The 27,572-nt window shown below is 43.9% G+C and overlaps 1 protein-coding gene across 4 annotated transcripts in view; it reads left to right on the top strand.

The window, feature by feature from the left end:
- LOC110489404 (triple functional domain protein) overlaps nucleotides 1–24,870 on the top strand; it is a 131,704-nt gene extending 106,834 nt beyond the window's left edge. For all 4 annotated transcript variants that reach the window (XM_036970826.1, XM_036970825.1, XM_036970828.1 and 1 more), the window contains 23 exons: nucleotides 1,704–1,897; nucleotides 2,044–2,214; nucleotides 7,278–7,373; nucleotides 7,468–7,616; nucleotides 9,505–9,571; nucleotides 9,693–9,796; nucleotides 9,963–10,032; nucleotides 11,441–11,623; nucleotides 11,911–11,961; nucleotides 12,085–12,162; nucleotides 12,374–12,562; nucleotides 12,682–12,862; nucleotides 12,996–13,322; nucleotides 13,443–14,032; nucleotides 17,254–17,501; nucleotides 17,674–17,809; nucleotides 18,090–18,117; nucleotides 18,386–18,548; nucleotides 20,758–20,879; nucleotides 21,029–21,107; nucleotides 21,217–21,417; nucleotides 21,508–21,646; nucleotides 21,852–24,870. In XM_036970826.1, the coding sequence (XP_036826721.1) occupies nucleotides 1,704–1,897; nucleotides 2,044–2,214; nucleotides 7,278–7,373; nucleotides 7,468–7,616; nucleotides 9,505–9,571; nucleotides 9,693–9,796; nucleotides 9,963–10,032; nucleotides 11,441–11,623; nucleotides 11,911–11,961; nucleotides 12,085–12,162; nucleotides 12,374–12,562; nucleotides 12,682–12,862; nucleotides 12,996–13,322; nucleotides 13,443–14,032; nucleotides 17,254–17,501; nucleotides 17,674–17,809; nucleotides 18,090–18,117; nucleotides 18,386–18,548; nucleotides 20,758–20,879; nucleotides 21,029–21,107; nucleotides 21,217–21,417; nucleotides 21,508–21,646; nucleotides 21,852–22,418 (4,133 nt within the window). In that variant the 3' untranslated portion in view covers nucleotides 22,419–24,870. The remainder of the gene's footprint in view (nucleotides 1–1,703; nucleotides 1,898–2,043; nucleotides 2,215–7,277; nucleotides 7,374–7,467; nucleotides 7,617–9,504; nucleotides 9,572–9,692; nucleotides 9,797–9,962; nucleotides 10,033–11,440; nucleotides 11,624–11,910; nucleotides 11,962–12,084; nucleotides 12,163–12,373; nucleotides 12,563–12,681; nucleotides 12,863–12,995; nucleotides 13,323–13,442; nucleotides 14,033–17,253; nucleotides 17,502–17,673; nucleotides 17,810–18,089; nucleotides 18,118–18,385; nucleotides 18,549–20,757; nucleotides 20,880–21,028; nucleotides 21,108–21,216; nucleotides 21,418–21,507; nucleotides 21,647–21,851) is intronic.
- Nucleotides 24,871–27,572: the final 2,702 nt, after the last annotated feature.

The raw sequence follows: 27,572 nt of genomic DNA, 5'->3' as shown, positions 1-27,572 counted from the left end.
ATGACCTCATCACGGTGTCTGTGCATTAAAAATGCCATAGATAAAATGCAATTGTGTTCGTTGCCCATAGCTTATGCCTGCACATACCATAACCCCACCGCCACCATGGGGCACTCTGTTCACAATGTTGACATCAGCCAACTGCTCGCCCACACGACGCCAGCTGTCCAGTACAGTTGAAACCGGGATTCATCCGTGAAAAGCACACTTCTCCAGCGTGCCAGTGGTCATCGAAGGTGAGCATATGCCAATTGAAGTTGATTACGACACCAAACTGCAATCAGATCAAGACCTTGGTGAGGATGTCGAGCATGCAGATAAGCTTCCCTTGACAGTTTGTGCAGAAATTCTTTAGTTGTGCAAACCCACAGTTTCGTCAGCTGTCCGGGTGGCTGGTCTCAGACCATCCCGCAGGTGAAGAAGCCGGACGTGGAGGTCCTTGGCTGGCATGGTAACACGTGGTCTGTGGTTGTGAGGCCGGTTGGACGTACTGCCAAATTCTCTTAAACAACATTAGAGGAGGCTTATGGTAGAGAAATGAGTATTAAATTCTCTGGCAACAGCTCTGGTGGACATACCTGCAGTCAGCATGCCAATTACACTCTCCCTCAACTTGAGACATTTGTGGCAATGTGTTGTGGAACAAAACTGCACATTTTAGAGTGGCCTTTTATTGTCCCCAGCTGTTTAAATCATCTTCTTGATATGCCACACAGGTGGATGGATTCTCTTGGCAAATGAGAAATGGTCAGTAATAGGGATGTAAACAAATTTGTGCACAACATTTTTGATAAATAAGCTTTTTGTGTGTATGGAACATTTCTGGGATCTTTTATTTCAGCTGATGAAACATGAGACCAGCACTTTACATGTTGCGTTTATATTTTTGTTCAGTGTAAAGGAGAAATTGTAATCCAGGGGAAATGGAAACGCAAATAAATATGCCTATTTGAGGTTATAAATACATAGTTTCGGCTATAAATACATTACTATACCATTTATTTTCCCCTGGTCAGAGGGGATCAGCACACACAGGCTTCTCTAGGCTACATGAAGCTGTGGTTGTGCACAAGTTAACATGATGCAAATCAGTCTAAATAACCATTCTTTGTCCCTCTTTTCAGTGCTTTTGTGTCCGTATTAACATAAAACATAACTGTGGCGGGAATGAGCTTCCATAGTGGCACATCCTCTTTTAAAGCCTTGAATCTCATGAGGGACCTCTTTCAACACTGGTCATGTAGCTAGCTGTTAGCCAGCAGGGTTGCATCGGTTTCAATTGGACTAGAGTTTGCTAGGCTGGCTAGCTAGGAGGCAGCCTACGCTGCATGCTAATGTTACTGAACTCATGACAAAATCATGTTTTGACATTGTAGTGGCTATTGATGTTTTGGTTGTTGTTTGGTTGCTTAGTGACATTGCAAATATAATATTTCTGGCATTAAACTCCGATTTAACTACAGGTATGTATCTAATCGGATGTCGGCATTAAAACATTTGTGAAGTCCTAAATTCCTGCGATTTACTGCGAGAATTTGCACGCTCACCGACATAGAGCTTCAGGAATAAAAGATCCGGCCACAGAGCCACTACCTTTTTGCAAAAGGTTTGAGCGAACAGCTCTACATTTAAAGTGGTTGAAAAGGAGGTGTGTTGTGTGTGCCTACATGTATGTGTTAACAGTCTCCATCCCCCTGTCCCAGGTAACACCCTGCGTAAGTGGCTGACCAGCCCAGTGCGTCGCCTGAGCAGTGGCAAGGCAGACGGGCACGTCAAAAAGCTGGCGCACAAACAGAAGAAGAACCGCGAGGTGAGGAAGAGTAGTGAGATGACGGGCAGCGCCCAGAAAGACTCTGATGACAGCGCCGCTACACCCCAGGATGAGACTGTGGAGGAGGTGAGGGGATGGTGGCGACAGACAGACATGGACACACACACGCCTATTCACCAGCAAAATTCTCTCTGAGTCTCTCTCTCTCTCTCTCTCTCTACCTTTCTCTCCCACCGTCTCTCTAACCTCTGCTCTCTTTCTCTCCTCTACAGAGGGTGCGTAACGAGGGGCTCTCCAGTGGGACCCTGTCCAAGTCCTCGTCCTCTGGGATGCAGAGCTGTGGAGAGGAGGAAGGCGAGGAGGGTCCTGACTCTGTACCCCTACCGCCCCCCATGGCCATCCAGCAGCACAGCCTACTGCAGCCTGACACACAGGACGACAAGGTAAGGGTAAGGGAGGGGGGAGGTAGAGAATAGGGGTACAGCCAGCCTAAGGATAAGGTGAAGGGGTGTACGGGTGGGGAGAAGGTACGGGAGAGGATAGATTGGGGTGGGGTCTAAAGGATAGAAAGTCTAGGCTAACTGGTACACACATATAAAGTAACAGATATGCATGTAACCAGGAAGTGTAACACTAAACAAACAATCCTAAACAATCCTAAACTACCCCATGTAAATCTAAGATCACAGAGAACTCATCCTTTCTGTTACAGTTTCTCTCTCTTATGATTTAGCCATGAGTTTAATTATTTTGTGATTATATTCTACAGACAAACATTACATTCATTTTAGTCAGTTTTCTTCTCACTTCCTGCTGAGCAGGGGCTGGATTCACTTCCTGCTGAACAGGGCCTGTATTCACTTCTTGCTGAGCAGGGCCTGTATTCACTTCTTGCTGAGCAGGGCCTGTATTCACTTCCTGCTGAGCAGGGCCTGTATTCACAAAGCATCTTAGAGTAGTACGAGTGCTGATTTAGGATCATTCAATATGATGAAAGTCAAATCTGATCCTAGATCAGCACTCCTACTCTGAGACACTTTGGGAATGCAGGCCTAGATTTCAATTCCTTATGAAACATTGAAGCTCCTATTCAAATAGAAATCCAATGAAATGCATCAGTTACTGTTCCCGTCCTGGGGTCAGCAGAGTTTTTCTCTGACACTAATTTGTTTCTCTTTTTGTTTGTTTTTGTTTCCGACTGTATCGTTGGTTTGCTGTCTGTTTACTGTTTACCATGCTGTAGCATTACCTTGATTTATGTCCTGTCTTTGCTTTGTCTCAGTTTCCATACCTCTCCATCTCCTGAATCAATCCTTCCATCTCTCTCCCTCCTTTTCTCTTCCCTCAATACTTGAGTTCTCTCTCTCTTTTCCCCCCTCTCAGTAACTGTAGACTTAGTTGCTGTTTTTCTTTCGGTTCTTCTTATGAAAGTCAGTTGAATGACAACGGATGTAGAATGTTGACGTCTGTTCCCTGTCTTCTATTATTTTTCTCTCTGAGGCAAAGGACACTTCCAAACGTCTCTCTCCAGAGCTCTTGTAGTCTGCCTACCTTACGCTCTCTCTGGCTCTCTTCTACACCTAAACTTGCTCTCTCTCTCTTAGTTTCTGCAGTGCTTTATCCAACTATAGAATTACTCCCCCTCTTCATCTTTCTTTTTAGTTTGGATTATTTGACATTTTTCATCACCTGCCCGGTTCCTTCAATATACGGCTTTCACCAAACAAGTCTAAGTTTTGATTATGCATTTTAAGTATTTTTTGCCTCGTTGCCTGGTTACTCGTCCGTTTGCTGTGTGATAGCACCCTCAGAATAACTCGGAGACACATGCAGAACAGAGCAGGTAGAAATCTCTAGAGGCTGATCTAAGGTCAACTTTGCGTTCTCTCACACTATTCGCTTCAGGATCGAATTTGGGGAAAGCTGATCCTAGATCTGTGCCTAAGAGCAACATCTTGCGTTCGGAACACTTGTCAAACGAACAAAGTCGTGCTAAAATGAGGATGATTCAGAACTCCCTCCTCCTCCCTCACCCCCCTCACCTGTCCTCACCCCTCCCCTGTGTGCGTTAACCTCATTGCACCATGTTATTAATTGGCACCTACTGTAAGCCCTGGCGCGCCCAGAGGGTACAGCCCAACACCCCACCACACACAGACCCTTAGTGGGGCACAGCACAGTCTGGAGACAGCACAGCAAGGGTGAGAGACTCTCATACACTACTGTACCGCCTTACTGCTTCAATGTCTCATACAGTCATTATACACCTTCTCTTTTCTAAATGCAGTCCTTTATTAAACCGTTCATATTTCATCATTCACTTTTAAAAATGTCTTTATTATATAGATATCTCATACACTCTCTATATACATCAGAACATTCATCAGAAAATGGAACTATTCCCATTCTCCTAATTTATTATTTCCTCTTGTTTTTTCTTTTTTCTGACTCCCTTTTTCACTTTCACACCTGTAACCTCTTATCTTCTCTTATTTTTCAATACCATGGATTTACCTCTTAGGAAACTCATTGGAGACTATACTATATACAAAAGTATGTGGACACCCCTTCAAATGAGTGGATTCGGCTATTTCAGCCATTCCCGTTGCTGGCAGGTATATAAAATCGAGCATACAGCAATGCAATCTCCATAGACAAACATTGGCAGTAGAATGGCCATAATGAAAAGCTAAGTGACTTTCAACGTGGCATCGTCATAGGATGCCACCTTTCCAACCAGTCACTTCAGCAAATTTCTACCCTGCTAGAGCTGCCCCAGTCAACTGTAAGTGCTGTTATTATGCAGTGGAAACGTCTAGGAGCAACAACGGCTCAGCCACAAAGTGGTAGGCCACACAAGCTCACAGAATGGGACCGCCAAGTGCTGAAGCACGTAAAAATCACCTGTCCTCGGTTGCAACACTCACTACCGTGTTACAAACTGCCTCTGGAAGCACACGATGACTGACCTCAACCTTTGGGATGAATTGGAACTCCGACTGCGAGCCAGGCCTAATCGCCCAACATCAGTGCCCGACCTCCCTAATGGTCTTGTGGTTGAATGGAAACAAGTCCCCTCAGCAATGTTCCAACATCTAGTGGAAAGCCTTCCCAGAAGAGTGGAGCCGCCTGTTATATCAGCAATGGGGGGGACCAACTCCATATTAATGCCCATGATTTTGGAATGAGATGTTCGATGAGCAGGTGTCCACATGCTTTTGGTCATGTAGTGTATTTCTCTTCTTTTTTTTGTCATAGATTCACTTTACACTTCTTAATTTTAACTTCATATTAGAACCGATTTCTTGTTTTGATCAACATTGGATCATTCATTAAGAGCAGAGGATCAAAATACAACACGAACAGTAACACTGTGTAAGGTAGACTAAGCGAGATGACGTCATCTTATACAGTGCCTTGCGAAAGTATTCGGCCCCCTTGAACTTTGCGACCTTTTGCCACATTTCAGGCTTCAAACATAAAGATATAAAACTGTATTTTTTTGTGAAGAATCAACAACAAGTGGGACACAATCATGAAGTGGAACGACATTTATTGCATATTTCAAACTTTTTTAACAAATCAAAAACTGAAAAATTGGGCGTGCAAAATGATTCAGCCCCTTTACTTTCAGTGCAGCAAACTCTCTCCAGAAGTTCAGTGAGGATCTCTGAATGATCCAATGTTGACCTAAATGACTAATGATGATAAATACAATCCACCTGTGTGTAATCAAGTCTCCGTATAAATGCACCTGCACTGTGATAGTCTCAGAGGTCCGTTAAAAGCGCAGAGAGCATCATGAAGAACAAGGAACACACCAGGCAGGTCCGAGATACTGTTGTGAAGAAGTTTAAAGCCGGATTTGGATACAAAAAGATTTCCCAAGCTTTAAACATCCCAAGGAGCACTGTGCAAGCGATAATATTGAAATGGAAGGAGTATCAGACCACTGCAAATCTACCAAGACCTGGCCGTCCCTTTAAACTTTCAGCTCATACAAGGAGAAGACTGATCAGAGATGCAGCCAAGAGGCCCATGATCACTCTGGATGAACTGCAGAGATCTACAGCTGAGGTGGGAGACTCTGTCCATAGGACAACAATCATTCGTATATTGCACAAATCTGGCCTTTATGGAAGAGTGGCAAGAAGAAAGACATTTCTTAAAGATATCCATAAAAAGTGTTGTTTAAAGTTTGCCACAAGCCACCTGGGAGACACACCAAACATGTGGAAGAAGGTGCTCTGGTCAGATGAAACCAAAATTGAACTTTTTGGCAACAATGCAAAACGTTATGTTTGGCGTAAAAGCAACACAGCTCATCACCCTGAACACACCATCCCCACTGTCAAACATGGTGGTGGCAGCATCATGGTTTGGGCCTGCTTTTCTTCAGCAGGGACAGGGAAGATGGTTAAAATTGATGGGAAGATGGATGGAGACAAATACAGGACCATTCTGGAAGAAAACCTGATGGAGTCTGCAAAAGACCTGAGACTGGGACGGAGATTTGTCTTCCAACAAGACAATGATCCAAAACATAAAGCAAAATCTACAATGGAATGGTTCAAAAATAAACATATCCAGGTGTTAGAATGGCCAAGTCAAAGTCCAGACCTGAATCCAATCGAGAATCTGTGGAAAGAACTGAAAACTGCTGTTCACAAATGCTCTCCATCCAACCTCACTGAGCTCGAGCTGTTTTGCAAGGAGGAATGGGAAAACATTTCAGTCTCTCGATGTGCAAAACTGATAGAGACATACCCCAAGTGACTTACAGCTGTAATCGCAGCAAAAGGTGGCGCTACAAAGTATTAACTTAAGGGGGCTGAATAATTTTGCACACCCAATTTTTCAGTTTTTGATTTGTTAAAAAAGTTTGAAATATCCAATAAATGTTGTTCCACTTCATGATTGTGTCCCACTTGTTGTTGATTCTTCACAAAAAAATACAGTTTTATATCTTTATGTTTGAAGCCTGAAATGTGGCAAAAGGTCGCAAAGTTCAAGGGGGCCGAATACTTTCGCAAGGCACTGTACAAACCAATAATCCAACTTAGTCGTCACCAACATATAGCTGGTTGGAAACATTTTACCTGCCATTCAATGTATGCCTCAGGAATATTTTGGGATCTGTTCAGAAAAAACACTGTTTTCTTTCATTGTCTCTTTTTCAGTAGTCACCTGGATCAGTGTTTGCAGTGTGTCTCTACATGAAATGTTTTGATGTTCTCCCTTAAAAGAGGGCTTTCTACAAGAGAGGGTTAAATTAGGAAGAACCAATAATGTTATTCTGGACAGATTTGGTTTCTGGGTAATTGATAGGATCAGTTAATTTATGTATTAATTCATCAGTTAATTGTTTTAAAACTTGCTTGATTGTTTTCTAGATTACAGGAATTGGTAGGAAATGAAACCTTTAGCCAGATCAGGTAGTAAGACTGCTGAATGGCGTGTTCTAACACAGTTCTCTCCTAACCCCCCACCCCCCATCCCTGTCCAGAGCTCCTCTCGTCTGTCCGTCCGTCCGTCCAGTTCTGAGACACCCAGTGCAGCAGAGCTGGTGAGCGCCATCGAGGAACTGGTCAAGAGCAAGATGGTGAGGACACTCTCTCTCTCACACGCACACACACGCAGAGGCGTCATCTGGTTTACAATCTACCTCGTTCTCCGTCCCTCTTCTCTCTCTCCAGGCTTTAGAGGACCGTCCCAGCTCTCTCTCAGTAGAACAGAGGGATAGCAGCTCTCCCTCCTTCAACCCTTCCGACAACTCCCTTCTTTCATCCTCCTCTCCCATCGATGAGATGGAGGAGCGCAAGACTGGCTTCCTCAAGAGACGACAGTACGTACTGGATTGATAGTGCATCTTTTCCCCCCAGATGAATCTATCTGAGTACAACCAAGGGGATAACACGTTAAAGCGATTCCAATTGTTTCCAATGTGGCACACTAGCAATGTTTCTCACTTTCTGTCACTCACTCTCTCTCGCTCACTGTTACAGTGTCCATATTAGGGCAATCTCCGTCTCAGTAGGATTTGACTGAAGCTGTCCTACTATGGACACCATACACTGGAACTCCCTTTTATACTTTGATACAATCTCGTCTCTCTCTCTCTGTCTCTCTCTCTCTCTGTGTTTGTCTCTCTCTGTTGAGTGAGTTGAGTTTATTTGATTTTTACAGGGACAGTGCACATTAATCAACGTTTCAGTAAAAGTGCCGGTTTTAGCCAGCCGGCTAATTTTCAACCGCAGTCCCTGGGCAGGTTATTAAAAACAATTACAATATAGACAATAGCAACATAGGACAAGCAAAACGTAGGATACAGACAGAGCAACATAGGACAAGCAAAACGTAGCATACAGACAGAGCAACATAGGACAAGCAAGACGTAGCATACAGACAGAGCAACATAGGACAAGCAAGACGTAGCATACAGACAGAGCAACATAGGACAAGCAAGACATAGCATACAGACAGAGCAACATAGGACAAGCAAGACGTAGCATACAGACAGAGCAACATAGGACAAGCAAGACGTAGCATACAGACAGAGCAACATAGGACAAGCAAGACGTAGCATACAGACAGAGCAACATAGGACAAGCAAGACGTAGCATACAGACAGAGCAACATAGGACAAGCAAGACGTAGCATACAGACAGAGCAACATAGGACAAGCAAGACGTAGCATACAGACAGAGCAACATAGGACAAGCAAGACGTAGCATACAGACAGAGCAACATAGGACAAGCAAGACGTAGCATACAGACAGAGCAACATAGGACAAGCAAGACGTAGCATACAGACAGAGCAACATAGGACAAGCAAGACGTAGCATACAGACAGAGCAACATAGGACAAGCAAGACGTAGCATACAGACAGAGCAACATAGGACAAGCAAGACGTAGCATACAGACAGAGCAACATAGGACAAGCAAGACATAGCATACAGACAGAGCAACGTAGGACAATCAAGACGTAGCATACAGACAGAGCAACGTAGGACAAGCAAGACGTAGCATACAGACAGAGCAACGTAGGACAAGCAAGACGTAGCATACAGACAGAGCAACATAGGACAAAAAGCAGCAAGACAAAATTCATAAAAGCAGTGTTTCCACACCTCACAAGCTACAGACAACAGACCACATGGAAAGCGGCAACACACAGCTAGGGACCATGTTCACAAATCTGATTGACCTTTAGCCATGTCTTCATGCATTTTGTGAAAGTGTGATATGTGGTGCAGTTATGTGTGTCTGATGGCAGTGTATTCCAGACATGGGAAGCTCTCACAGAGAAAGCAGATTTACTAAAGGTGCTTTTCCTTAAGGGAACTATACAGTCACCTCTCATGGCAGACCTTGTGGATCTGCTGCCATATGTTTGGGTTTTCTGTTTAACAAAAATACTGAGTGGAGGGGGAGCCAGGCCATTTAGGATCTTGAATACAAGACATGCGTCGGTGTATTGCACAAGATCTTCCCAACTCAGGAGCTCATGCTTTCTGAGGATGTAACAGTGATGATGGCTATTGGGCTTCCTCGCTCTCTCTCTCTCTCTCTCTGTCTCTCTCTCGCTCTCTCTGTCTCTCTCGCTGTCTCTCTCTCGCTGTCTCTCTCTCTCTCTCTCGCTGTCTCTCTCTCGCTCTCGCTCTCTCTCTCTCGCTGTCTCTCTTTCGCTGTCTCTCTCTCTCTCTCTCTCGCTGTCTCTGTCTCTCTGTAGTTATGTGTTGTTGGAGCTGGTGGAGACTGAGAGGGACTACGTCAGAGACCTGGGCGTGGTGGTGGGGGTAAGTCAAAACGCATCACTTCCTCCCTCCCTCTGACCTCACTTCCTCTTCCTCTCGTGTTAGTTGATGTTAGAGTGTGTGTGTGATGGCTTGATTATGCAACCCTGACTGTGTGTTTCAGGGCTATATGACGCGGATGAAGGAGGAAGGGGTACCAGATGATATGAAGGGGAAAGACAAGATCGTCTTTGGAAACATCCACCAGATCTACGACTGGCACAGAGAGTACGACACACACGGGCATACACACACACACAATTACGCATGCACGCACGCACGCACGCACACACACACACACACAATTACGCACACACACACAATCACACATACGAACACACACACAACATATGGATATGCCTTGCTAACCCTCTCTCTCTCTTTCTCTCTGCAGTTTCTTCATGGGAGAGTTAGAGAAGTGTCTGGAAGACCCTGACCGACTTGGGCCGCTGTTCGTCAAACATGTGAGTGACTGACTGTTGCTGTGTGAGTGTGTATATACAGTGCAATTGGAAAGTATTCAGACCACTTTTTCCACATTGTTACGTTACAGCCTTATTCTAAAATGTATAAAATAAAACATTTTCTCATCAATCTACACACAATACCCCATAATGACAAAGCGAAAACAGGTTTTTTGAAATTTTTGCAAATGTATTAAAAATAATAAGTATTCAGACCCTTTGCTATGAGACTTGACATTGAGCTCAGGTGCATCCTGTTTCAATTGATCATCCTTGATGTTTCTGCAACTTGATTACAGTCCACCTGTGGTAAATTCAATTGATTGGACATGATTTGGAAAAACACACACTTGTCTATATAAGATCCCACAGTTAACAGAGCATGTCAGAGCAAAAACCAAGCCATGAGGTCAAAGAAATTGTCTGTAGAGCTCCGAGACAGGATTGTGTTGAGGCACAGATCTGGGGAAGTGTACCAAAACATTTCTGCAGCATTGAAGTTCCCCAAGAATATAGTGGCCTCCATCATTCTTAAATGGAAGAATTTTGGAACCACCAAGACTCTTCCTAGAGCTGGCCGCCCGGCCAAACTTACCATCTCGGGGAGAAGGGCCTTGGTCAGGTAGGTGACCAAGAACCCAATGGTTCTGACAGGGCTCCAGAGTTCCTCTTTGGAGATGGGAGAACCTTCCAGAAGGACAATCATCTCTGCAGCACTCTACCAATCAGGCCTTTATGGTAGAGTGGCCAGACGGAAGCCACTCTTCAGTAAAAGGCACATGACAGCCCGCTTGGAGTTTGCCAAAAGGCACCTAGAGACTCTCAGACCATGAGAAACAAGACTCTCTGGTCTGATGAAACCAATATGGAACTCTTTGGGCTGAATGCCAAGAGTCACGTCTGGAGGAAACTTGTCACCATCTTTACTGTGAAGCATGGCGGTGGCAGCACAGAGCCAGGACTTGAACACTATCAAACATCTCTCTAGAGGCCTGAAAATAGCTGTGCAGCGACGCTCCCCATCCAACCTAACAAAGCTTGAGAGGATCTGCAGAGAAGAATGGGAGAAACTCCCTAAATACAGGTGTGCCAAGCTTGTAGCGTCATACCCAAGAAGACTGTAATCGCAAATCCCAAAGGTGCTTCAACAAAGTACTGAGGAAAGGGTCTGAATACTTATGGAAATGTCATATATCTGGGCGGGGGGGGGGGGGGGGGTTGAATGAATTTGCAAAAAAATCTAAAAACCTGTTTTTTCTTTGTCATTATGGGGTATTGTGTGCAGATTGATGAGGGAAACTTGTAATCAATTTTAGAACAAGGCTTTAATGTAGCAATGTGGAAAAAGTCAAGGGGTCTGAATCGAGTATATCTACTGTACCCTAACCCTTATGTGTTCTGTCTCCAGGAGCGGAGGCTCCACATGTACGTAGTGTACTGTCAGAACAAGCCTAAGTCCGAGCTCATCGTATCAGAGTACATCGACACCTACTTCGAAGACCTGAAACAACGTCTAGGTCACCGTCTCCAGATCACTGACCTCCTCATCAAACCCGTCCAGAGAATCATGAAGTACCAACTACTGCTCAAGGTAGGGTGTGGGTGGGGGTGTGGGTTGGGGTTGGGGTGAGTCTCTGTGTGTTCTCATCATCGTCTTGTGATCCTGTGTAGGACAGAAATAATCACTGTACAAATCATGTTCTTAATTGTCCAGCAGGGGGTGCAAAACATTCATTTTCTTAGCTGTACCAGGGGGCCAGTATCAAATCAGTTTGCTACCTTACTCTAACATGTTGTCTTATCATTGGGTAATCATTATGTTTCGCACAAGTCACAGTTTTGTAATATCCAATTAACTTTGTCTCGTTTTGTTTGTAGGACTTCCTCAAATTCTCTAAAAAGGCAGGGTTGGATTCAGTTGAGTTGGAGGTGAGGAGGAGAGGAACGGACTTTTCTCTAATGTTTTCATTTAAAAAATCTATATTTTTAGACTATATTGTATTTCCTTAACTGTGTTTGTTTTGACCCATTCAATGTGTGTGTTCCCTTCAGAAAGGAGTGGAGATCATGTGCATCGTACCAAAGAGATGCAACGATATGATGAACGTGGGGAGACTCCAAGGATTTGACGTAAGACAACCCTGACAGAAAATAGATATTTACATTTAAAAACGGATCAATTGATTGTCAGATCAATCGACCGAACGAATTGATCAACTCGTGTGATTTTCTTTCCTTCTTCCTGGATCTGCCTTCTTACCTCTTCCTTTATTCGTCTCTTTCAATGTTTTTCTCCTCACTTTTTCCCATTATCTTCTTTCTTTTCCTCCTCCTCCTTTAGGGTAAGATTGTGGCCCAAGGTCGTCTACTGCTTCAGGATACCTTCATGGTATCAGACCCCGAGGAGGGAGTAGGAAGGATGAGGGAGAGAAGGGTCTTCCTCTTCGAACAGGTCGTCATCTTCAGTGAACCACTGGACAAGAAGAGAGGCTTCTCCATGCCTGGCTTCCTATACAAGAAGAGCATCAAGGTATCGTCTCTACATCGTATGATGGAAATGTGTATAAACTCCCTAAACACCAAGACAACTCAACATTTTGAATGCATCAAAAGACAATGTAAGTTTGGAAACTTTCTTTCCCCCTCCAGGTCAGTTGTCTCGGGTTGGAGGACAGTGTGGACGGTGACCCCTGTAAGTTTGTGTTGACGTCTCGGGTGACCAATAGCAGCATAGAATCCTTTGTCCTCCACTCCTCCCACCTGGGTGTCCGGCAGGTCTGGACCCTTCAGATCAGCCAGATACTGGAGAGCCAACGCAACTTCCTCAATGGTACACACACACTTTTAGCTGAGCTTTTTCAACAGTACACGATTTTGGAATGTTGTGATGTTACCAAAATAAGGTTAATATATTTTTTTAAATCTCTCTCCCTCACTTTCTCACTCTCTCTTTCTCTTTCCAGCTCTGACCTCCCCTACAGAGTACCAGAGGAACCATGTAGGGGCTAGCGATGGACCATGTCTACCCAGCGGCGGAGCTCCGTCAGTGGGGAGCGTCATGCCCAGTTTGGCCCCTGTTGGAGCTCTACAGGGTGTGCATCTATCTGGGCCGCTCGGTGGAAGTGGGCCCCTCGCTGTTGGTAGTCCCCTTGTTGGAGGTGCTCCCCAGGGTGGAGCTGGCTCATCCAGGAGGCCCTCCAGGATCCCCCAGCCCTCCCGCCTGCCCCAGCCCTTACGACACCCACACAACCCTGGGGCCACAGACTCAGATGGCCCCAACAAGATGTCAGGTAGGCTGAGGCTCTCCCAGTATTACCGAGGGAGTGTGTGTGTCTGTGTGTGTGTGTGTTGAAATTCCTTGGTTAAGACATTTCCCTCCCTCTACTCAGTGTTGCTCACTTCTGATTCAGGTTCCTCCCCTCGTCTCCCCCCTCATCCCTCGCTCCCTCACTCTGTCCCAGTGGACCCGCAGGACCTGGCTCCAGCAGGGGGGGTGAGGGAGACCAGGGAGGCCCAACATGGGGTGAGGGTCCAGGGGGGAAGCCCCCATGTCAAGCGCCCCATCTTGGCCTCAAACGACCAGCCCCATTCTGTCTCCCCTATCCCCCGTGCCAGTGTGGCCCCCCTCCCTGTACCTGTGGCTCTCTCCACCCCCACCAAGCCTCGACCGGGCACCATCTCCCCCATGGCCTCCCCCATGGCCACCCCAGCCTTCGGGAAGGATGCGCTCCCCCCTCCCCCCCCCAGCCCTGGCCTGAAGTCTGGCTCTGGTTCCTTCTGGAGCTCTATGCCTGGTTCTCCAGCCAGCCGGCCTGGCTCCTTCACCTTCCCAGGGGAGGCAGGGGATACCCTGGGGAGGCAGAACCAAAACACGGGCCAGATCTCATCTCAGTCAGGGACCGGGTCCCACAGACACTCCACCCACAGCAAGGAGGCGGACCGCATGAGTACGTGCTCATCGACCAGTGAGCAGTCCATCCAGTCCACCCAGAGCAATGGGGTAAGAGATGTACCCGCTGCCCAGGCTTCAGGGCGGCCTAGTTCTGCTAATGCTCCTGGTTGACTAACCCAGCACCCACGGGAGACGTGTCCTGTCCTGTCTTCCTGTGACCTGCTGCATCCCACTGGAGCTGGCTCTGCTACAACATGTTCTACTACTATTTTACAACTAGTAGTACTTCACTACTACAACAACTACTACTAATTGTTGTACTCCTGCGCACTTCTTGTATGTCTCCAAAGAATCGACAAGCCTGTTAGACTATTCTTCAACGCACAGCTCTAACCAAGCTTTAACTGCACTTCAAGTAGTACTCTACCGCTACTGCTACTACACTATTAGTGGTACTTTACTACTACTACTACTACTACTACTATTATACTATTAGTAGTACTCTACCGCTACTGCTACTACACTATTAGTGGTACTTTACTACTACTACTACTACTACTACTATTATACTATTAGTAGTACTCTACCGCTACTGCTACTACACTATTAGTAGTATTCTACCGCTACTGCTACTACACTATTAGTAGTACTCTACCGCTACTGCTACTATTATACTATTAGTAGTACTCTACCGCTACTGCTACTATTATACTATTAGTAGTACTCTACCGCTACTGCTACTACACTATTAGTGGTACTTTACTACTACTACTACTATTATACTATTAGTAGTACTCTACCGCTACTGCTACTACACTATTAGTAGTACTCTACCGCTACTGCTACTACACTATTAGTGGTACTTTACTACTACTACTATTATACTATTAGTAGTACTCTACCGCTACTGCTACTACACTATTAGTGGTACTTTACTACTACTACTACTATTATACTATTAGTAGTACTCTACCGCTACTGCTACTACACTATTAGTGGTACTTTACTACTACTACTACTACTACTATTATACTATTAGTAGTACTCTACCGCTACTGCTACTACACTATTAGTAGTACTCTACCGCTACTGCAACTACACTATTAGTGGTACTTTACTACTACTACTACTACTACTACTACTACTACTACTATTATACTGTTAGTAGTACTCTACCGCTACTGCTACTACACTATTAGTAGTACTTTACTACTACTATTATACTATTAGTAGTACTCTACCGCTACTGCTACTACACTATTAGTAGTACTTTACTACTACTATTATACTATTAGTAGTACTCTACCGCTACTGCTACTACACTATTAGTAGTACTTTACTACTACTACTACTACTATTATACTATTAGTAGTACTCTACCGCTACTACTACTACACTATTAGTAGTACTTTACTACTACTACTACTACTACTACTACTATTATACTATTAGTAGTACTCTACCGCTACTGATACTACACTATTAGTAGTACTCTACCGCTACTGCTACTACACTATTAGTAGTACTTTACTACTACTATTATACTATTAGTAGTACTCTACCGCTACTGCTACTACAATATTAGTAGTACTTTACTACTACTATTATACTATTAGTAGTACTCTACCACTACTACTACTACACTATTAGTAGTACTTTACTAGTACTATTATACTATTAGTAGTACTCTACCACTACTACTACTACACTATTAGTAGTACTTTACTACTACTATTATACTATTAGTAGTACTCCACCGCTACTGCTACTACACTATTAGTAGTACTTTACTACTACTATTATACTGTTAGTAGTGCTCTACCGCTACTACTACTACACTATTAGTGGTACTTTACTACTACTATTATACTATTGGTAGTACTCTACCGCTTCTGCTACTACAGTATTAATAGTACTTTACTACTACTATTATACGATTGGTAGTACTCTACCGCTACTACTACTACACTATTAGTGGTACTTTACTACTACTACTACTACACTATTAGTAGTACTCTACCACTACTACTACTACACTATTAGTAGTACTTTACTACTACTATTATACTATTAGTAGTACTCTACCACTACTACTACTACACTATTAGTAGTACTTTACTACTACTATTATACTATTAGTAGTACTCTACCACTACTGCTACTACACTATTAGTAGTACTGTACTACTACTATTATACTATTGGTAGTACTCTACCGCTACTACTACTACACTATTAGTGGTACTTTACTACTACTACTACTACACTATTAGTAGTACTTTACTACTACTACTACACTATTAGTAGTACTCTACTACTAATACTACTACTACTATACTATTAGTAGTACTCTAATACTACTACTATCCTGCTAATAGTTGTACTCTACTACTACTACTCTACTACTAGTACTCTGCTACTAGCGGTACACTACTACTACTACTACGAACCGCATGTATGTCTAACAGCTCTACTTAATTATCCTGACTTTCTACAATTGTTTTTTCTAACAAGGCTTTTATAAAGCTTCAAGCTTTAACAACGACTCTCATTTCTGCGATTTTTAACTCTTGACAAAGCGTGATTACTTCTTGATTACTTCTCTCTAACTCTTCTCGTCGGAGCGAAAGAGCAAAGACGACTGAAACTGAAAGTCATCCGTCCTTTAACACCTGAGTGTGTACCTCTCTTCCTCTTCACTCTACCTGATTAACTTGTTCTCTGAAGAATGCGGTGCCAATCCCTTTTCCAACTCTCTCTCTTTGTCTCTCATGGAGGTGTATGAACCTTTCTGGAAGCAGTGTGTGAAACTAGAAAATGGATGGTTAACAACAACACTCACATGACTGAACGATTGATTGTAGAAAGTGCTTTAATCAAATGGTACTTCTCTTTTTCCTCTTTCCTCTACCTAAACAGCGGAGTGTGTGAGGAGTGTTTGTGTGTGGGCAATGCCATGGTAAGAGTGATGCTGAGATTTTTCCCTTTAAAATGTATGTCAAACAAAAAAAACAATGATTGCAAAGCTAAACAAACCATACAACTCTATGCAAGAGGACTCCTTTGAACTATTTCCAAGGACATTTTTACAAAACACATTAACTTGAAGAACAGTGCAGATGCAACGTTTTTTCTCTCATTTCTCAGCATCACTCTGTTACCATGGATTTGCCCGTGTGTTGTTTGGGATGTCATGATCGAATCAGTGTGTTTGTCCTGTTACTAATGAGGTGCATGGAATCGTGGAGGACTGACTTGTGTGTGGGAGGGATTTTCTTGCAAGTTATTCAATATACTTACAAACCTTCCATAATTCCCCCCTCTCCACAGAGTGAAAGCAGCAGCAGCAGTAGTATGTCGACCATGTTGGTGACCCAGGACTACGTGGCCCTGAAGGAAGATGAGATCAGTGTGTCCCAGGGAGAGGTGGTCCAGATCCTGGCCTCTAACCAACAGAACATGTTCCTGGTGTTCCGGGCCGCTACCGAACAGGGCCCTGCTGCCGAGGGCTGGATCCCCGGTTTCGTTCTTGGACACACCTCCGCCATCATCCCCGACTGCCCAGACGGAACCATCAAGTAAGAGACTATGGCAAATGTACAGTATACGGGGAAAGATTTTAGTGTGACACCACAAGATATTGTTAGCCTAAAACTACGGATGGTGTGATATAATGAGATATGTAATTGATTAGTGTTATATCATACTGTATATCATATACGTTTCAACAGACCCTATTTGTGTAAACAGGAAGTCCTCATCCTGGCACACCACCCTGCGCATCCGCAAGAAGTCTGAGAGGAAAGAGGAGGGAAAGAAAGAGGGCAAGCTGGAAAACGGTTACAGGAAGTCTAGAGATGGGCTATCCAATAAGGTTTCTGTAAAGGTAAGTTATTATCAATCCTTTTGTCCAATGACTATTGACCACTAGCCCCTACCCGTAATGACTAGGTGCGTGTGTGGAAGTGAGAGGGTCGGCTAGGCTAAGTGGAATTTCACCATATTGCTTACACCTATCAGAGAGCTAAGTGGTGCCAATGTTACTGCATTGCTAGTAAACAACCAATGGGAACCAGCAATGCCCCCTCCCCGTCCAATCATTTCAGATCTACGCAAAGTGTTCTTCTTTGACATCTGACATCCTGTTTTCTGTCTTGTTTTTTCAGCTTCTAAACCCCAACTACATCTATGATGGTAAGTCCTCTATTGTCTGTTAATGTCTAGTCTCAATACAGCAGAATGGATATACAGATATTCAGCAGTGTATTGACTGTGTCCAATACACTTAGGAATAATACAGTTAATTGTACTGTACCAAATAATAATCAAAGAACGAGGAAAAATCACCACTAACAATCTACAGATGCTGAGCAGAAAATGATGTAAATACATGATATGCTCTCACTATGACACATTCCCTAGCCCTCTCAGCTGCTCAGTGATGATGTCATTTGACCCTTAGTCTCACCGGAGTTCCTGGTCCCCCTGAGTGAGGTGACGTGTGACAACGGGGAGAGTGTGACTCTGAGGTGTAAGGTGTGTGGCCGACCCAAAGCTACTGTCACCTGGAGGGGACCTGACCAGACCATCCTGAACAACAACGGACACCACAGCATCGCCTACAGGTGGAGAGAGAGGGGGAGAGAGACACATACACAGAGGCACACATACTGTACATACACTCGGCTACAGGTACACACACACAGGGGAACACATACATGCACACACACGGCATTGGCTACAGATGCAGAGAGAGACACATACACACAAAGCACACATATACACACACAAAGACACACACACACAACGGATCAATAGACGGCACCCCCATCGCCATAAAAGCACCATCCCAAAACGAGTTCAACTATGTGAACAGAGAAGGCTTCCACTCTTAATGTTCAGGTGAAAAAATGCTTCTGAATGTGGTGGACAGGTGGAACGCACGACTTGTTCATTCTGCAGAACAGTGTACAAAACTCATTTGAAGTATGTTTGCCGTTGCTAAGGCAACTTGAATGGTCGTAATGGTCCTCTCTTTGTAGATACGGTTTTATTTTTACTAGTCAAACCACAACTGAGCCAAATATAACCTTTTGGTTGTACTCAATCTCTGACACTTTTGACCATGTATGGTTAATTAGGAGCATTTCGAAATGCAAATAGCCACGGTCGTGAGAACAACACCAGGGTGAGAACAACACCATCATAGGATGCCACCTTTCCAACCAGTCACTTCAGCAAATTTCTGCCCTGCTAGAGCTGTCCCGGTCAACTGTAAGTGCTGTTATTGTGAAGTGGAAATGTCTAGGAGCAACAACGGCTCAGCCACGAAGTGGTAGGCCACACAAGCTCACAGAACGAGACTGCCGAGTGCAGAAGCGTGTGGTCCGTAAAAATCGTCTGTCCTTGGTTGCAACACTCACTACCGAGTTCCAAACTGCCTCTGGAAGCAACGTCGGCACAATAACTGTTCGTTGGGAGCTTCATGAAATGGGTTTCCATGGCCGAGCAGCCACACACAAGCCTAAGATCCCCATGCGCAATGCCAAGTGTCGGCTGGAGTGGTGTAAAGCTCAGCGCCATTGGACTCTAGAGCAGTGGAAATGCGTTCTCTGGAGTGATGAATCACGCTTCACCATCATCTGGCAGTCCGTCAGACTAACCTGGATTTGGCGGATGCCAGGAGAACTCTACCTACCCCAATGCATAGTGCCAACTGTAAAGTTTGGTGGAGGAAGAATAATGGTCTGAGGCTGTTTTTCATGGTTCCGGCAGGGGGGAAGCATACAATGACATTCTAGACGATTCTGTGCTTCCAACTTCGTGTGAACAGTTTGGAGAAGGTCCTTTCCTGTTTCAGCATGACATTGCCCCTGTGCACATCTAATGGAAAGCATTCCCAGAAGAATGGAGGCTGTTATAGCAGGGGGAACCAACTCCATGTTCGACGAGCATGTATCCACATACTTTTGGCCATGAAGTGTATTTGCGAATAGTTTCTACACAATATTGACCTTACAGATAATTGTATGCATGGGGTTAAGAGAAGAGGTAGTGATTCAAAAATCATGTTAAACTGTAACGGGATTCTTCCTGGGAAGGAGAGGCGGGACCAAAACGCAGCGTGGTTATAATTCATGGTTCTTTAATAATGAAACTATACATGAATCAACTACAAAACAAGAAATGTGAAAAAAAAACGAAACAGTCCCGTGTGGTACAAACACTGACACAGGAGACAAAACCCAACACAAAACAGGCTACCTAAATATGGTTCCCAATCAGAGACAATGACTAACACCTGCCTCTAATTGAGAACCATATCAGGCCAAACATAGAAATAGACAAACTAGACACACAACATAGAATGCCCACTCAGATCACACCCTGACCAACCAAAACATAGAAACATACAAAGCAAACTATGGTCAGGGTGTGACATAAACACTATTATTGCACACAGAGTGAGTCCATGCAGTGTATTATGTGACTTGTTTAGTAAATGTTTTAATCCTGAACTTATTGAGGTTTGCCATAACAAAGGGGTTGAGTACTTATTGACTCAAGACATTTCAGCTTTTCATTTGTTATTACTTTGTAAAAAGTTCTAAAAACATAACATTCTACTTTGACATTATGCGTTATTACGGGATAGTGACACAACCTCAATTTAAATTCAGGCTGTAACACAACAAAATGTGGAAAAGGTCTAGGGGTGTGACTACTTTCTGAAGGTGTTGTATTATCATATTCAAATAAATGTGTAATGTGACAGTGAAACAGTAAGGTTATTGGCTGTTAAAATGAATACGTGTGTGTGTGTGTGTGTGACAGTGAGACTGGTGAGGCGACCCTGAGGATAGTAGGCGTGTCTTCGGAGGACGACGGTGTTTACACCTGCGTTGCCGCTAACGACCTGGGCTCTGTGACATCATCAGCCAGCCTCCGAGTGCTAGGTGAGACACCATACAAACACACACACATTTGCACAAACATATTCCCACAGTACTCTAGTGTAATCCCACACTCGCATGCTTCTCTTTAATTTTCACACAAACTCCTCTCCCTCTTTCCCTGTATTTGACTATTCCCCCTGTCTGTGTAGTTGTGTCCAGTGATGGGGTCAGGGTGAGCTGGAAGGACAACTTTGAGTCCCACTACACTGAGGTGGCAGAGCTGGGCAGGTACATTACACATCTCTCCTCCTATCACTCCTAGCTGTGTGTGTGTGTGTGTGTGTGTGTGTGTGTGTGTGTGTGTCTGTTTACCCTACTGTACTTACTCTCTACACAGAGGCCGGTTCTCTGTGGTCAAGCGTTGCGAACACAAGTCGACCAAACACACGGTGGCGGTCAAGCTGGTCAATAAGAAGCTGATGAAGAGAGACCAGGTGACCCAGGAGCTCAGCCTGCTACAGCGACTACAACACACACACCTGGTCACACTGCTGGACACGTACGAGACCCCCAGCAGCTACGCACTGGTCATGGAGATGTGAGTTACACACACAGTAACATTTAACATTCTCACAAATCTGCTGCCATCTAAACCTGGACCTGTGTACGTGCCTCGACCTCTCTGCAGGGTTGATCAGGGTCGTCTCCTAGACTACATTGTGAGCTGGGGGAATCTGACTGAGGAGAAAGTGGCCGGCTACCTACGGAACATCCTAGAAGCTTTACATTACCTACACAACTGTAGGATAGCCCATCTGGACTTAAAGGTACTGTTGTCGTCCTCATCTTCCTCTCTCTCTCTCTCTCTCTCACTTCTATAGCTCCTATTTATTCTCTCTCCCCTCTCTTTTCTCTCACTCTCTTTCCCTTTCTCTCTTTTTTATACCTCCTATTTATACTCTGTCTCCTCCCCCATATCGCTCTCCACCTCCCTCCTTCTCCTTCCTCCTCTTTCTCCCTCTCTTCCTCCAGCCTGAGAACCTGTTGGTGTCCCACACCTCTTCCGGCCAGCCCGTGGTCAAACTGACCGACTTCGGGGACGCCATCCAGCTCAACAGTGCCCACTACGTTCACCCTCTCCTGGGTAGCCCCGAGTTTGCCTCCCCTGAGCTGGTCGTGGGGGAGCCCGCCGCCCTGACCTCTGACCTCTGGAGCCTTGGGGTTGTGACCTACGTCCTCCTGAGCGGGGCATCTCCCTTCCTTGACGAGAGCGTGGAGGAGACGTGTCTGAACATCTGCCGGCTAGACTTCAGCTTCCCCCACCATTACTTCCAGGGCGTCACCCAGGGGGCCCGGGAGTTCGTCTGCCTGCTGCTGAGGGCTGACCCTGCAAGGAGGCCTCCGGCTGGGCTGTGTCTGCAGGAGTCCTGGGTTCAGGGCCAGGCCGGGTTAGCAGACGGCCAGGGTAGGGTGGAGGGGGGGTGTCTGGACACATCTCGCCTGGTGCTGTTCATAGACAGAAGGAAGCACCAGACAGACACCAAGCCCATCGGAGGGGTACAGAGCTTCCTACAGAGCCGGTTACAGCCACGGGCCTGAGCGAGGGTTGGAGAGAGATGCCCCCTCCCACTCCCAACCACCCTAACCCTGGCTGGAATGAGAGAACGTCCAGTTCAGAGGAGGCTGGTGGGAGGAGCTTTCGGAAGACGGAATCATTGTAATGCCTGGAATGGAATCAATTCAATGGTAATAAACACATCAAACACATGGAAATAACATGTTTGACTCTGTTTCATTGATTCCATTTCAGACATTACAATGAGCCTGTCATTCTATGGCTCTTCCCACCAGCCTCCTCTGGTCCAGTCCCAAATGGGGTCCTAGCTTCCCACCCACTAGTTGCTTGTGTAGATCTTAGAGGATTGGATAGGTGGGAGTAATATTATTTCCACCTATCATATCAGAGGACAAGGTGAAGACGGTATAGATATAACCATATTGCTTAGACCTATCCAATCCTTTCAGATCTACATTAAGTGACTAGAAGGGTAGGGTCTAGAGATTGATTTGGGACTGGACATCTCAAAGAAAATTAAAGGAAATTCGCTGATCTCATTCTCTTTCAGATATGTTGTGGTTTAAAATAAAACATCCTGTGGTCCTTCAACCAATCAAAACCTGATGCCTGTAGGCGTAGAGGTCCTTAGCCAATCACTTTTCCCCGAGAGAACACACATTGAGTTATCATCCAATCAAAACAAGGGTGACATAATGTCATCGCCAGTCTACTGCTGCTTGCTGGTTTACACTCAAAATTAACTTATTTTTCCTCTATCTTACTGAGAGTCAATCGATCAACAGAAAGCCTCTTGATCGATCTTTATCGTGTGGAGGATTTTATCCCTGAACAAACAAACTGAGCTTTCAGAGGAGATTTGCTAAGGAATTTATCCCTGAACAAACAAACTGAGCTTTCAGAGGAGATTTGCTAAGGAAGATGGTGTTAGTACACATAGCAACCATCCCTTCCCTCTTGTTGCCAGAGATGGAGAAAGAGAGGTTTTGTTTTTGTGCTTTTACAAAAAATGACTCAGACTGTTGGGACACCCCCTTTATTAAAGAACCAATGTATAGAGAGAACATTGTTCACAACTTTTCAAAAATGTATTTGAAAAAAACCAAGAAGATTGAAGAAAATGCTCGGCAGTGGAAAGTCGCTACGCTACTTTAGAGTCTGGAGAGGACTCATCCAATGACTGAGCTCCTCCACTTTATTGAGACAGTTTTATGTCCAATCAGAGGTTTTCGATTGCTGCGCTTACATACTTAATCTAAAAAACCATGACGACCACCACGTTGCAAGTAACTATAGAGATTCTGCTGACTGCTGCATTGTCTTCAAAACAGACATTTATTTGTTTTTGCTTTTACTTAAACAAAAATTGTGTTGCGCAGATTTAAGATGTTTAAGCCTTACTTTGTAAATAGACTCTAACTGCCTTCTGTCCCTCCCGTTTCAAACTGGCCGCCTGCTTTTGAGGATGTTCTTGGAGGCGAGACTAAAAAATCCTGCAAATTAAATGTAGTGGTTTGCCAATTGTGCGACCGAGCCTGAGTGGCAGCAGATATAGCCAATCAGATGGAATGTGAATGAGGAGGAGGAGGAAGACAGAATACTATAAACTCACTCACTGGATGTTATGTTTCCCCCATTCTTATCATGTGCATTGTTGCAGTTTTAACATTTTATGCAACTATTTATGAAGGCATCTGTTGTACATGTAATAAATGGAGATAAAAACATGTACTTGGTACTGCAAGCTACTAATGGTAGTCCTCTTTATTTGACCTATAACCCTATTGGGGTGTTAACTTATCACCATAGAATTAGAATGAGGAGAACAGCCCTCCCAATTCAGGTCAATGAAGCCATAATGGTTGGACTGGTGGCCATTTTGAGTGTCTCCATAAGACATTATGGTTATATGGTTATCACTTCCTAGGTAACCTAATCTTCTGGCGTCGCACTCTACATTAAACTTATGGCTAAATCGATGTAGTTGATTTTTGATTTGTTTCTTTTCTACCAGTCTCTCAGAAGAGGCCCAGTGTCCAGTCCCTGCTGTTAGGGAAGTATATTGATTTATCTGTTAGGAACATGCAAAACTGTCTTATTTCTTTCTAGATGAGAGAGAGGGATGCTGGGGGAGAGGTGAAGGGAAAGAGAGAGAGGCCCATTGTCAGATGTACAGTTCCATACAATGAATGTCCTTTTAATGTATTTATTCATCCATTTTTGTGAAGTTGTACAAAGGTTGAAACATGAGAATGTGTAATGTATTGTTTTCCTGTTTCTTTTTTTTGTCCCATCTCATCCTATTTTATACATATGTATTATGATGTTAAATGGTTTTATTTCACATGATTTGTTTATTTACTTTTGCATGTATATTTCTTTGTACAGAGACCATGAGTGTTTGATATGTATGTCAATATTTTCATTTTTTTTTTTTGTTGCCATCAATTATTTTGAAATTAAACATGGAACATACCCTCTTGTGCTGTCCTCACTAAAGTATTGCTACCATTGAGCGCTTTTTTAGTACAGTAGCATGTACTCTTAAACACTACATCTTTCAAGAACCAGGCCAGAGATATCTTTGGTAGATTTAATTAGAAGTGTAAAACTGTAACACAAAACAAGTCCAGTATACAAATGGTGAGTACCATGCAGTGCATTCGGAAAGTATTCACACACTTTGACCTTTTCCACATTTTATTACGTTACAGCCTTATTCTAAAATTGATTAAATCAAAATCAATCTACACTCAATACCCCATAATGACAAAGCAAAAACAAGTTTTTAGAAATGTTTGCAAATGTATTAAAAATAAAAAACAGAAATACCTCATTTACGTAATTATTCAGACCCTTTGCTACATGACTTGAAATTGAGTTCCGATGCATCCTGTTTCTACAACTTGATTGGAGTCCACCTGTGGTAAATGCAATTGATTGGACATCATTTGGAAAGGCACACACCTGTGTGTGCACATCAGAGCAAAAACCAAGCCATGAGGTCAAAGGAATTGTCCGTAGAGCTCTGAGACAGTATTGTGTCGAGGAACAGATCTGGGGAAGTGTACCAAAACATTTCTGCAGCATTGAAGGTCTTGAAGAACACAGTGACCTCCATCATTCTAAAATAGAAGTTTAGAACCACCAAGACTCTTGCCAGAGCTGGCCGCCCGGCCAAACTGGACAATCAGGAGAGAAGGGCCTTGGTCAGGGAGGTGACCAAGAAACCCAATGATCACACTGACAGAGTTCCTCTGTGGAGATGGAATAACCTTCCAGAAGGACAAGCATCTCTTCAGCACTCCACCAATCAGGCCTTTATGGTAGAGTGGCCAGATGGAAGCAACCTAAATAACTCTCAGACCAGGAGAAACAAGGTTCTCTGGTGTGATAAACCATTATTGAACTCTTTGGCCTGAATGCCAAGCGTCACATCTAGAGGAAACCTGGCAGCATTCCTAAGGTGAAACGTGGTGGCAGCAGCATGCTATTGGGATGTTTTTCAGGGGCAGGGACTGGGAGACTAGTCAGGATGGGGGGAAAGATGAACAGAGAAAAGTACAGAGAGATCCTTGATGAAAACCTGCTCCAGAGCGCTCAGGACCTCAGACATTGGGGCGAAGGTTAATCTTCCAACAGGACAACAACCCTAAGCACACAGCCAAGACAAAGCAGAGGTGGCTTCGGGACAAGTCTCTGAATATCCTCGAGTGGCCCAGATAGAGCCCGGACTTGAACCCGATTGAACATCCCTGGAGAGACCTGAAAATAGCTGTGCAGCGACACTCACCATCCAACCTGACAGAGCTTGAGAGGATCTGCAGAGAAGAATGGGAGAAACTCCCCAAATACAGGTGTGCCAAGCTTGTTGCATCATACCGAAGAAGACTTGAGGCTGTAATCGCTGCCAAAGGTGCTTCAACAAGTACTGAGTAAAGGGTCTGAATAATAATGTAAATGTTTTATTTCCGTTTTTTGTTATTAATCCATTTGCAAAAAATTCTAAAAGACTATATTTGCCTTGTCATTATGGGGTTTTTCTATTTGTATATTTATGGATATTTGTATTTATTCCTGGGGTCCAGCTAAATTAAGACAGTTATACATTTTTTAAGCATTAATACATTCAAAACAGATTTGACAACATATGTGCCCTCAGGCCTCTACTATACTACTCTACTCCATAAAAAGTATAAACACAAAAACTACAGGTTGTATGACATCAGCAGCCTGGTGGTCCAAAATAGCATAACTAGTGTATTTTAACACCCCACCTGTTTAAAATGAATTTAGTATATGTCAATCTAGCAAACCACGCAACTAAAACAACTTTCTTAACCGTGTTTGGTTAGTTTCTAGCTTGTTAGCTAGCTAGCTAATGTTTAAGTTAGCTGACAAACCAGTTCAAATCATGATCATATCATATAGCTGACAACGTCTTCACTTTAGTTCATTTGTCTTCATTATAACAGGAAAATAAACTCACAACAAAATCATTATTTACAAGTTAATGGTGAGCCAATGACAGAAAATAGCTGATGGTTGTGAGTGTGACTAAATAAAAGCAGGGCATTTTACCGGAGAATTATAGAATTTGGACACGGCCTAACATAAATATACTGTACTAATTTGACTTTGGTGTAGGTTATGTTCTTCACATTACCGTCTCTGGTAAACACATAATATATCAAATATAATCTATGTTTATTTGTCACATGTACAGGATATACATACAAACTTTGTGACCTTTTGCCACATTTCAGGCTTCAAACATAAAGATATAAACTGTATTTTTTTGTGAAGAATCATCAACAAGTGGGACACAATCATGAAGTGGAACGACATTTATTGGATATTTCAAACTTTTTTAACAAATCAAAAACTGAAAAATTGGGCGTGCAAAATTATTCAGCCCCCTGAAGTTAATACTTTGTAGCGCCACCTTTTGCTGCGATTACAGCTGTAAGTCGCTTGGGGTATGTCTCTATCAGTTTTGCACATCGAGAGACTGAAATTTTTTCCCATTCCTCCTTGCAAAACAGCTCGAGCTCAGTGAGGTTGGATGGAGAGCATTTGTGAACAGCAATTTTCAGTTCTTTCCACAGATTCTCGATTGGATTCAGGTCTGGACTTTGACTTGGCCATTCTAACACCTGGATATGTTTATTTTTGAA

Source organism: Oncorhynchus mykiss, chromosome 32 (genome assembly GCF_013265735.2).
Source record: "Oncorhynchus mykiss isolate Arlee chromosome 32, USDA_OmykA_1.1, whole genome shotgun sequence".
Classification (NCBI taxonomy): Eukaryota; Metazoa; Chordata; class Actinopteri; order Salmoniformes; family Salmonidae; genus Oncorhynchus; species Oncorhynchus mykiss.
Note: the sequence above shows the minus strand (reverse complement) of the source record. Positions and strands in the feature narration are given on the sequence as shown.